Here is a 12,697-nt window from a genome sequence, read left to right as displayed (position 1 = left end):
TGTGGGGAAAAAACTCATCATTATATTTATCTGTATACCTTATTTGGTTTTATTAATAATGCTTTACTTACTTAAGACAATTTTGGGGTTTTCCTCAGATTGGAGCCAATGCCTTTGAAGTATTAGTCAAAGAGACTTTACAGAGTTCAGCTGAGCAAGGATAGCAGACTCTGGTTTAGGGTCATTATATCTTTTTATGCTAAGAAGAATCCCTAAAATTAAACAATGAAGTGAGAAAAAAACAAAACCCTGTACAGTTTCCTGGCCTGTATGTCTAATGGAAGCCATAGAAGTCATGCATAAGCCTGGAGTAGGAATATGTGCATTATGGGTATCTTTCAGATCCCATATCCCTAGCTTCACATCCAGATCCCATCGAGTTTATACTTCCTGACCCACTATTTTTCCATGGCCCATGAAATTCCGCAAGCTTAATTAAACATTTCCTGAATCACCCCATTCCAGGCTCCTGTTCCAGAGCCTGTGTTTTCACTACCACCATGCCACACACATGTATCTAACAGCTTTCTTTTCCTACAGAGCACTGCAATTGGGGGGCCCTGGCGGTCCCATTCACGTGAAGCTGGTGGTTGAATGGGATCTGACCACCAAAGAATGGTGAGTTTGTGTTGCAGATTCATTGGTAAGTGGTAAGAGAGTTGATGATGAGTTTCACTGAGTATCCATAAAAGGGAGAGATGTGGCTTCCAGAAGGACTTTCATTGCAGCTGAAGAAAAATGCTCATGATTCTTTCTGACTTTAGATGTATGCAGAGAGACAGAGAATGAGAATGATGGGAATTTTTATTCCATTTATCTGGAAGATGCCAGGTTGGACGGAGTTGCTATATAATATGTATACCCAGTACTTAACCGAGCCTATTTTACTCCAGTTGTCCCCCAAGCTATCTGTGATATGCTAATCTATGTGTAATATCTTGCTGGGGGGCGGGGTTATGTTGCCTCCATTTTTAATTTAATTTCAAGAGAAAATGAATCTGGATGAGGGAAAACAACAGTATAATTGAAATGTGTATTTCACATTAGTAGCTTAGTAGGTCAAATGCACATGGTCCATCAGCACTTGCTAAAGACCTCAACTTCTCGTCTTCTCCTGGTGGTTCCCTTATTTCCAGTGGTTATTTTTCATAGTAATCCCCATCAAAAATGTCCATAAAGTTTTGCTCACACAAAATGGCAGATACAGAGGAAAACCCATTTCTGTGGTGTAGTTTAGATTGGATTTAGGGCTTCCCCTTTCTCCTTGTTTGTTCATGAAAATAATTTCCTCCTGCACATACAGAACTCAAATCAAATTAAATATCTTTATTACCATCTTTGACCAGCCTTTGTAAAAATAAACTATACAACAATTTGTTATCAGGGAAAGAAGAAAACAACAAGACAATAAAACAATGTAATTAATTAAAAGTTTTGCGCAATTGTATAACATGATGAAGATATTTGGCTGCCTGGTATGTGAGTGTCAAGTCAGCATCCCTTAAAAGTAATAAACATAAAATTTATCAGTATGGGCTTCAAATTTAGAGATAAATGGGGAGATCAGAGCACGTCTTGGGACATCATAAAAAGGATATCCTAAAAGGACATGAGCAAGGGTTTCTACCTCCCCAGATCCACAAGGACAAAGTCTCTGTAAATAAGGAGCCCCATGAAATCTTCCTGCCAGCAGTGCTGAAGGGAGGCCATCAAAGCGGGCTCTGGAAAAAGCCCATCCATATTTGCTTAGGGTTAGATTGTATAAATACCCCCTCAGTAGAAGGCTTGCGGCTATCTAACATTTGGCAATAGAATCCAAGAGCACTGGTGATATTGTTTGGGCGATCAGTGTCCCTAATTCTTTCTTTTGCTATTGATTTGGCCTTTTCTGGGGTTAATTGGCCTCAGTATTCAGGAGAGAGGCCAAGGCTGCAAAGTTCTTCTATACGAGTACGGTGCCAGTGAGATTGGTAGCTGTCTGACAACAGCAGAGGCATCAGGCCAGTAGGGTCAAATAATGATTCTAAGTCTGGAGATTAGAATCCTGATTCTGAAGCCTTCATGCTTCATGTACAGAACTACGGAAGAAGGGTGTAAACAGGACACAAGGTGACCGAAAAAAATGCCACTGCAGACAATTCCACTGCAGTTGCTCAGCAGTTCACCAAGATGTATTTGGTATCCCTGGAGAGGTCTAAAAAAGGACTTCCTGGAGGGAAGAAAGGACATGATAACTCAGGATCCCTCTAAATTGAAACACAGAATAGAAATAAAATGTGTAAATATGAATAAAAAGGCAGCAGTCATGCCCCCTCTTAATGTCTCATTCCCTATGCACCGGAACATTTACTGAACCAGAATTCACCATAATAGTACAATCCAGAAAGAGTTATAACACTATCTCTCCTCTGGGTTACTTGGTTTAAAGCAGGAGTGGGCAGCATTTTTAAGCCAAGGACACATTTGGTTTGTGTGGACTTGTAGGACTTCACTCCAAGAAATGATTGGAGCCAAGGGAAAAAGGGCCAGGATTAGGATTGAAATCTTATTTTAATGAAATGGTCAATATGGCCAACGTTGCTTTGAAATGTAACTCAAATATAGTACTTCTAAAACAGTACACTTTAAAAAAGACATGCTCAGAAATGCTGCTGAGTTTCAGAGCTAGGCTTACTGCTGGATATTTGCAGCAACTTTGGGGCTGAGTCTTGGGCAGGCTGTGCAAGACCTCTAAGAGAGCCCACTAAATGCACACAGATTATCCTTAGTGACTCTTAAGGAGCTCTTCAAACTGCTTAGCTTACAACCCCTAAATGATAGTCATGCAATGAGAGTAAGTTGGATACTTGAAATGGCATACTTGAGAAACAACAAAAAATTGATCTGACTTCCAGAGGACAGGAGATGAAAGTTCACCTACTGTATTGGGGTCCCATCATATTCTTTGACATTTTCAGAACCTTCTAACATCTCAGAAGAGCCTTTGACATGAATTGAAATTCTCCTTCATAGAGCAGTCATCCGTGCTAAGAAACTACAGATTCCTGCTTGAGTGTTTGGGATTAGGGTTCCATGACATTCACATAATGCTTTTTCAACCTCCTGAATATTAAGAGCCAGTGGAACATTAATTAATTGGAATTTTGGGGAATCAACACAGGACTTGCTTTGATATGTGTCTACCTTAAATGAAACTGAATGCCTGCACATAATGCAATCACCACCAAGACTGGAGTAATTCTGACCTGTCCCTCTGCATTTTTGCAGCTTGTTTGGCAACATCCAGGAAGAAGTTGTTGAAGATGCAGAAAGTGTGAGACTGAAGCAGCAGCTTCATCAACAGCAGCATAGCTGTACCCTGAATGAATGCTTCCAGCTCTACACCAAGGAGGAGCAGGTATCCATGGATGAGGGCAAAGGCATGCTAGGATCAACTTGTCATTATCGAGATTACTAGAACAGGACCATCTCTGTCACAAAGCAGCGTGTTTCTTTGTGAGCAGGAATGGGAATGTTCATCTGCATGACCCAATCTCTGTTCAGGGCCAATGTACCTAATGAGGTTCTGGAAGAGGCGGGAATAGACTGTTCCTATCAACAGTGCCATCCATCTCCCAGCATTCAGGTCCAGGCTCCTGTATAGTTGTATTGTGTCTTTCTTTGCAGCTGGCTCCAGATGATGCCTGGCGCTGTCCCCACTGCCAGGTACTTCAACAGGGCATGGTAAAACTCAGCCTGTGGACACTCCCTGATATCCTCATCATTCACTTGAAACGCTTCCGGCAGGTGGGCGAGCAGCGCCACAAGCTCTCCACTCTTGTGCACTTTCCCCTGCAAGGGCTTGATATGGCTCCCCACGTGGCCAAGCGCAGCCGTGGCAGCAAGTGGGGCCCCTGGAAGCAGTCCGTGCCAGAAGATGGCCAGTGTAATTTCCTCTATGATCTGTATGCCGTCTGCAATCATCATGGTAGCCTGCACGGTGGACATTATACAGGTGAGTTTTCATTAAGTAGACAGTGCTGGACTGAGAATATCTTTGGCAACTCCTGCTGAAAGTAATGAACTGCTGAAGTCTGGGGTTAACACCACAGGCCCTTAGGTGGTCCCCCTTCACTTGACCTAAGCATTGACAAGCAGGTCTGTGTATTCTCTGCCATAATGCGGAGGGACTTCTGAATTCTGCATGAAGAAACAAATAATTCTGTAAGATCAATCATTAAGTAAAATTGCAGCAGTTTGCATGTTGATGCTTTCCCCCCATGCTATATTCTGCTTCTGTGAATGGATGGACAGGAACAGGGAACTAATTGAGACATTCAAGCTCTCAGGAGCCCTTTTTTCATTTCTGAGGTGTCTAACTTAACATTACTTTAAGAAATGTTGCTGAATACCGTACCTAGCAAAAAATATGCTTGTATAAGTTCACTTAAAAACATATGGGATACAAGTAGTGGTATGCAAAACATTCTGAATTCAAACTTTTTTGAGTTTGAACTCAAAACAATTGTTTCAAACAGCTGTTCTGCATTTGAGACAGGCTGTTTCTATCATTTTGGTAGTGCTTTTAACTTGAATCAGCTGTTTCAAGCTCAAAACACTTCCAGAGTTATCAAAACAGCCTGTCTCAAATGCAGAACAGTTTGTTTCAAATGTCAGAAAACTGTTTTGAACTTGATATTGGGTATTTCAAATTCGAAACAGCTCAAATTCCAAATGTTTGGCATACCCGTAGATACAAGTAACCCACCAACAGGAATGAGAATCTCCAAATCTTGTTTTAATCCCATTAACTTTTACAGAACAATGTTGCTACTTTCCAGCAATGCTTCCCTGTGACTTTTCTCTCTCTACAAGCATAGGAGTAGGAATTCAATACACTGGTGAGGTTGTTGTGAATTTCCCAGTGCTGCCAAGTTAGTGAGAATTCTGGAAGTTCAGTTCACTTGCCAATGTGTCGGTTAATATGATCCTCCCTCTGTCCCCAGCCTATTGTTGCAACACCTTGGATGGTCGCTGGTATAGCTACGATGACAGCACCGTCGAACCAGTCTTGGAAGAGGACATCAGCACACGTGGTGCCTACATCCTCTTCTATCAGAGACGGAATGTAGTTCCAAGCTGGTCTGAAGGAAGCTCTGTTAGAGGTTTGCAAGGGTTACTTAGCCTACCGAACAGCCCACCTATTATTTCCTATGCATTGATTAAACTCCATGTCATTTATTGATGATATTGAGGCATACCTAGGAATACGAAGCAGTTACTGACATGGCTTTTAAAGCATGGATCCTGACGCCCATCCTGATACAAATCTGGCCCATATTTAATCCAAAGGAATTGCTTGCAAGCAATTTATTTTTGTTTTTGTCTATCATATATATACTCCCATAATTTTCCTGGATTCACAGCACTTTACAACAATAAAGCAATCCAAAAATCAATCAAAGAATAGTACATTGCAGTAATACAGATGGCATACACTCATCATCCCCCAACTCTTCTTCAAGAAAGCTCTGATTTGGGTGACCACGAGAAACTTTCACAATTTCTAGCATGTGAAGTTATTTTATTTTATTTTATTTTATTTTATTTATTAATTTATTTGATATATATAGCTGCCCATCTCACATATGTGACTCTAGGTGGCTTACAATAAAAGTTGTTGAAGGCAATCAGCGGGATGTCTTATACTTGAACCAAAAAGGTTCTCACTCCCCATAATAACATTTTTGTACATGGAATGGAGGGTAGAAGGATATTAGATGATTCTCTTTCAGAAATCACAAGTTATATACACATACAGCCAAACAGAATTACTTCCTCCCCATCCCTTTCAATATAGCTGCACAATGCAGAGGAAAAGACTGTCTCCACAACACTTTTATTTCATGTATTTTCCTTGTAGGATCCACCAGCTCTTCCATTTCAGAACATTGGCTGGCACGGCTCAGTCGAAGCAACAAACGAGAGAGTCTAACATCCTGGAGCTCAGCAACCTGTCCATCTCTGCCAAAAATGTCTCTCTCACCTACCCTCATCAGTACCAGCACCAGCCAGGAGAAAGGTATCCTATCTCCCTTATTATCCTTGCTTTCCAGAAATCCATTCATGAATCAAGCTCATCTCATTGGGCAACTTTCTTCTGTTTGTGCTTCAAGGTCCCAAATCTTTGGGCTGCTTCCCTTCCTAACGTCCAGAGTGCGGACGCATCATCCTGCCCCAGTTCTATCTCTAGACACCCAACTAGGCATTTGGAGACAGCTATAATAAATTTAAAATAAAAAAGCAAATTAATTTTCAGGACCACCCATTAGTCCACTTGAAGATGATTTTGGGTGATGGGGAAGCTCTCTCCCCATTGCCTTGAATCATTGTGGATGAAAATAAATCAAATAATTGATCCCCAAATTAGTAAATTTGCACTTCTTTCCATCAGTCCTTCTCATCTTTTTTCTGGTTGTTTTTTCCCCTTAAGCCCAGAAATAGATGTCTTGGCAAGGTTGTTGTGAATGCTTTGTTAAAATCAGTTTCAGCTTTCAAAACAGCATATTTGATTTCCACAGAACTCCTGAGAATCATTGCCATTTACTGTCTATGTTCTTTTCTAGGAGGGTTTGAGTCTCGTCCCTTGGTTCGGGGTGTGCAGGGCAGAAGTGTCAGCCTGAAAGCTTCTTCTAACAAGACCAAGCTGGGCATCCCCAAGCCCCTACCCTTGCGCTGGTCTTTCACTTCCAAAGAATGGTCAGCAGAGCCCTCCAGGGAGCTTGTAGACTATCTGGAGTCTGGCCGTAGACCTTGGTTCACAAAGGAGTCCATTGTCCCTCTCATAACTAAGGAAGGGGAAGACAATGAGCTTATGGTCACCAAAGCTAAGCCCAATCCTGCTCTGACAAGCATGGGCACAACTGAGACCACTGGCAAGGCAGCCTCTGCCATGGAAAATTCAAACACTCTGAAACGGGCAGGGAAGCCAAAGGAGGAAACAGGTGAGCAGCCACGGACACCCAAAAAACTGGTGCTTTCTCTCAGCACAGTACCTCCAGTAAAAGATGAGGAACCCAAGACCAAAGCTAACATCAATGGGACCTTGCGCATGGGTTCAAACCTGGCCTCTTCCAGCATTATTACCAAGGCTCGGGGGGATGCAGAACAAAAGACCACACCCTGGCTTGGGGAGAGGGAGCCAGAGATTGAGAAACAATCAGAGGGAAAGTTGGCAGTCTTCAGAGTTGGGTTTTTGCGTAAGGACCCCAAGCGACACAGTGAATCTGACAGGCATGCTGTCATGACATCATCTGTAGCCTCTACCCAGGCATCCTTCTCCAATGGAATGCTAAATTTTATCCCTGGCAGCAGGACAAACAATGGCCTGAATCCCAGCTCCACAGAGGGGCTGTCCAATGGGCGGATCTCCCGTTCTGAGGTGGACATTAAGCGTGCTCAGAGCTCCTGCAACAGCAAGGGAAGGAATGACTGGTTACTGAGCAGGTCAACTTCTCTCTGCAAGGCAAACAACGGGTCCTTGCAGGCCTCCATGCCACCACTCACTTTAGAAGGCATTTCCTGTGGTAACTTCCAACGAGTAAGATATCATACAGCATCCCTTGGCAGGAGAATAATTGTACCAGAATCCAGTTTCTGAACTACCCTGCAACTCTACCTGAAACAGCAGAATCATGCCAACCTTTGGTGCTTATAAGGTCTCAGGCCTTTGAATAAGATCTGCCAATCACTAGAAAGCTTGGATGGTGCTTCTTCAGACAAGAGTTATTAAATCCAAGTGGTGCTGAGGAACACATGTAGCCTGGAAGTAAAGATGCAACAGGGATCTTGTAGACCAAGATGTTAGAAATGGGGGAAAGAGAAAACGTTGGAGAAGGTGTTAAATTATTTATTCTGTAGTTTAACTGGTAACTGTTGAGAGGATATGCTGCTTTGTAACAGCATTTATTTTGGTACCAAGTTGTAGGGAGGATAGGGGAGAATCTAAACATTGCTCTATGCAATAAGCCCAATGTTTTTTATTTTCTGCAAACCTTTGGGTTTTAGAGATCTATTTGTTATTTTAAAAAATACCTAAAATGAATGGTGAGCATTAATAGCTTTGGGAATCAATGGAGCAAATGGGTAGGCTAATTCAGGAATTGTCTATTCTCTGGGAAATTCAGCCAAGGTATGTGGGATAAATTTGTTCTTGTGTTTGTGTTGGCTGGAAATGAACATTGTAGCAGCATCCTGGATTCCTCCAGTGTTTAAAAATATACATAGAAAAAAATGTTGGATAACACTGTTCATTTTCTTCTACCTTCAGTGGTAATCAAAGCTAACTTCTTTGCAGTCTAGCTTATCTACCTCAGATTTTCTGGTAGTCATCCATCCAAATACCAACCAAGTCTGACCCAGCTTAACTTTCTGATGAGAGCCAAGGTTGGCTAGGTCCTACCACCTTCTGTGACCAATACAGATAACTAGAATTCTCTTCACAAGAAACAGAAAAAATGCTGTTTCCCCATTGTTGTACAGGGTTAGTACTTGTTAACAGATTAAATATGAAGAGCAAAGGAGATGGAGGGTCCAAGAAAAAGCCATGGCTTCATGTGTCATTTATAGAGTGTGTACTGTTGTTGACACCAGATAAGTATGAAAGATAATGAACATCAAGAACAAATGGCCAGCTGGAAATTCCAGGGACATACCTGAAGATGTGGGATGGAAAATGGGAAGAGGTAAATTTGGGAATAATCAGTGTAAGAGTGACGAAGCAAGCTGTGCTTTAATGGGATCTTCTGGGCACGTACTTAGAAAGATGATAGCAGAGAACAGGAACGTGGGAAGGGCAGAAAGCGAGGGAAGAAAAAGTCTGAATAGCTAAAAAAAAGAACCAGATGACTAGCACTGAAGTTCAGGGCATAGAAGAAATCTATGTAAGGGGACCTAGCAAAGTCTACAGTATTGTTAAGGAGAATGAGGATAAAGATTTTTGGATCTGGCATTTGGAGATCATCAGTGATTTAGAGGAGTGCAATTACAGTGGTGTGTAAAGGGTGGGAAATGGATTAAAAGAAGAAAAGGAGGGAACCTAAGTAGCTATACAAGCACAAGAAAAACACAAAACAGCCATTGTATTAGGACTCTGATTATTCCCGTAAGCATTTTGGTTAATTTGTGCCATTTCATTATGTGATTTATGAAGGTGTGCCATTCATTCAAGGAAAGAAGTTCTTGATTGGCATTTTATATTACAGAGTTCTTTATAAAGGAATCCATTAAAACACATAGGGGAATAAATACAGCTTCACAAACCAACAGCTCTTTTGGAGTTATTTCTTGGTGGGAGATAGAGTATAGGAATTCAAAAGACTGGTAAGAAGAGAGAATGTTGAAACACCAGAGGCATTGTACCTGTGGTAGCAATGCAGCCTAGAGAAGCCAATGCCTATGGTGGAGTCATTCCTCAAAAGTACATTTACTGCAAACTCAGCTTTATAAGAAGTTACAATCCAAATGTTCATTTAGAGCAGAGTTTCTAGATGGGAGGACTTTAGCTCCCACAATTCTACACAGTGGTCATACTGGCTGGAGAATTTGGGCAATTGATTTAGAGCACCTTGACTCAATCTGGTGCCCTTACAGGTGTTGGGCTACAACTCCATCCCATCCAGCACAGCCAATGATAATGCTAGCTTAAAATTTGGAAAGTTGAAACCCAATACTTCTGAAATGCACCAGGCTGCAAAAGAGTGATTCAGATGTGATTTGCATTCCTTCCCAGGCTTGTCTTGTCTCTTCTTGGAGGGCTGCTATTAATCTAGACTTTGTGAAAAGAAGAGTATCATCTCCTGTTTCCCAGGCACCTGGGAGGAGAAGGAATGAATTTGAACTCAATAACTTACCTGTGCAAGCTGGTGAACCCTGCCGTGGCCATTCCTGCGTAACAGGCAGCTTCAGGCTGAGCTTTGTTGGCGTGGGGGATGGGGCAAGCAATCTCCAGCTCCTTGGGGTCTTTTTTGTTAAGCCATTGCCTAGCAACTGCAACAGGAGCACAGCAAGCCATGGCGTCCTCCCAGGCAGAGAGCAGCTTTTTTTATGAGAGTGATGACTTCACCTTTGAAGAGAGGAGCTCAGTGTACAAGCTGCAGCTGGAGAGGCTGAGAAAAGATGGAAAGGTTTGTGTCAGGGCGAGTGGGAGACATCATTCCGGAGGCATACAATGAGCCCGGGGTCCCTGATGATGGATTTCAGCTTCTGAGCTTTATTTACTAAAATCTGTTCACTTTGGTGTTGTAAGGGGCTAGGACTGTTCTTTGCACAGAGAAAGCTTTTAATATGGTTAGCTACAAACTCTACTGGTTCTTTGTAAGATACAGAGAAGAATTCAGGCATGGTAGTTGAAAGCAAAGCCAGACTTTTGGCCTTTTTTTCTGGCAGCATCTTACCTGTATTTGGACCAGTTTAATCCTCGTCATTTGCTGTTTGTCACTTTTCTTGCTTCATCTTAATATAGAGGATAAAAGAATGAGTTCTCCTCAAGGTCCAAACTTTCTTTATGCAGAGAATCACTTTGCATGAAACAGGCAAGGGATCTCTAAACTAGGCACATTCAAAGCACTTGCATACACATGCAAAAACATGTCTTATTTCCTCAAAAGCTTGTTTCAGAGTAGTTTCAAATCCCCATGTTTCCACAAAGATAATCACTTCATCCAATCATGTAAATGCTGACAATCCTTTTTCTTTTTAATTGGAGAACATTGGATAAACTATATGGCAATATGCAGAAAAATTACGTTGTGATAAGCATTTCCTAAATTAGAACGACAGCTTAAGGACCTTGGACCTGTCCAAATGCTTTATCTTCTATATCAACCTTTCCATGAGTTGCAGAGGGGGCTTGCAGGAGCCCCTTGTTCAATTTGGGTGGATTATCGGAGCCCCTTGTAACATTAAAATGTACTTATTTTTAACAACTATGGAGGGTGGTGTGAGAATGCAGGGAGGAGCACCAAGGAGGGATCCACTCACAGTGGCAAAGAGAACTGAGGCAAGTACCACGAGGGCTACAACTCAACTCCACATAATGGATGCTGGATGGGGGAGCATTTGAAGAATGCCCCAGAGCAGGCAGGAGTCATTCATGTTTATTTGGTATTAATTACACTCATCCCTCTAGAGTAACCTGGTTCCAAACAAATAGCAAAGAGAAACCGAGAGAAACAGGATATCTTTGTTTCATTAAACTAACTTTTCCTGCCTTCCCCCCTAGCTGTGACTGGAGATGTTCAGAGCCTTTTCCACTTCATTGCCTTTGAGATGTGTGGGTACTACAGCTCTGAGAATTGTCAGCTACTCAGTATTGAAAGAGAGGGTGGTTCCAAATCTACTTAGAATAAAGCGAACTCTTGCTCCCTGTGATTTTGAAACTATTAACATCAATGCAGTCTAAAAGTGCATTTGTCTTTTTTTTTTCTCCAGCCCCATCTCACTATTTACTCATATTCATGTGTTCTATTCCCAAACCAGCTATTTCTAGCCTATATGTTTGTTTTTGGGGTCCTAAATGAAGAATTTCCATCAGTCACTGTTAAATTACATTGTTATTTAGAGGCCATTGCTCTAAGCTCTCTAACCTTTGGATTTTTTTGTTTTCTAAAATATTAGCTATCCAGTTTTGTGCCATCTGCAGATTTGATACTATGCATTCCCTTCATCTCTTCATCCAGAACCTTAATAAAAATACTTTCAGTGACTGACCAAAAGTGGAGAAAAGGTCAGTTCACTGGATGCATGCAGGTCTCCTGAATGTGGGAAGGAATATGGGAAATTTTCTTGGGTTATTTGGAAGGAGGGTCTAGCTAGGGAGAAAGGAAAGCACAGCATTACAGTGTGCTACATGACTTCATTGGGGAGTCGACTTCAGAATGACCAAAATCAGAGTAGGGATGTGATGGAAGGCATGTACGAGGAGGATACTGGAATGGAAGATCAAGATTATCAGGAGGGAGGGGGAGCATTCCTGGAGAGGTTACAGAGCAAGCGCTTCCTCAGCCCGCAGCAGGACCGTGAGAATAGGAAGAAGCTGAGACTGGCCCCTCCCTAGAGTCTTGCGGGGTATATCCACTAGTTGCTTTAGCAAAGGTTTAGTCTGACGAGATTCTGTCTATTAGGTGCAAGCTAATAAAGGAACTAGACTGGACTGGACCACCTCGTTGCCGTTCTTGGGCTGGGCCTGACAAGTTTGCAGCTATTAGATGTTACCATGTGTGCATTGGAGTCTAGCTCTTGGCATACAGTAAATAAAATCTCCCTGCCTGCAAAACTAGCTCTTACAGAAGTCCGAACTTGATTGGATCTATACCAATAGTCCACTTTGCATCTCTGAATATGTCGCTCCCACCCTACCTGTTTTGAACTGGTGAAACTAGAGCTGGATGTTTGCATTATACATCAAATGTTGCCAGAGCAACAGCTGCCCCATCTAACTAAGCTAATGCCAGAAGACAATGTAGTCTGAGAGCCAACTGAGCATGCCCAGTGCTGCTTCTAAGGCACTAAAACCATACTTTGACAACAAATTGCTTTGTATGCCTACAACCCTGCTTAACAATTAATGCAGCGGGTAACCTTAGCCACGGTGGCTCATCTACTACATTTATTGTGCCACAGGCTCTGTCTTTCAGTATTTGGTTTTGTAGAAGGCAGG

At 42.1% G+C, this 12,697-nt stretch overlaps 1 protein-coding gene across 1 annotated transcript in view; it reads left to right on the top strand.

Moving 5' to 3' along the window:
• The window catches only part of USP43 (ubiquitin specific peptidase 43), a 119,151-nt gene extending 109,856 nt beyond the window's left edge, over window positions 1–9,295 (top strand). The window contains exons 10-15 of the mRNA XM_088133489.1: window positions 541–618; window positions 3,268–3,397; window positions 3,667–3,994; window positions 4,986–5,144; window positions 5,903–6,061; window positions 6,606–9,295. Of these exons, the coding sequence (XP_087989615.1) occupies window positions 541–618; window positions 3,268–3,397; window positions 3,667–3,994; window positions 4,986–5,144; window positions 5,903–6,061; window positions 6,606–7,639 (1,888 nt within the window). The 3' untranslated portion in view covers window positions 7,640–9,295. The remainder of the gene's footprint in view (window positions 1–540; window positions 619–3,267; window positions 3,398–3,666; window positions 3,995–4,985; window positions 5,145–5,902; window positions 6,062–6,605) is intronic.
• Window positions 9,296–12,697: the final 3,402 nt, after the last annotated feature.

Source organism: Python bivittatus, unplaced genomic scaffold (assembly GCF_059951505.1).
Source record: "Python bivittatus isolate LINGU-HERP-01145 unplaced genomic scaffold, Pbiv_v1 ctg000080_np1212, whole genome shotgun sequence".
NCBI lineage: Eukaryota > Metazoa > Chordata > Lepidosauria > Squamata > Pythonidae > Python > Python bivittatus.
The sequence above is the reverse complement of the archived record's forward strand: the minus strand, read 5'-3'. Positions and strand labels throughout refer to the sequence as shown.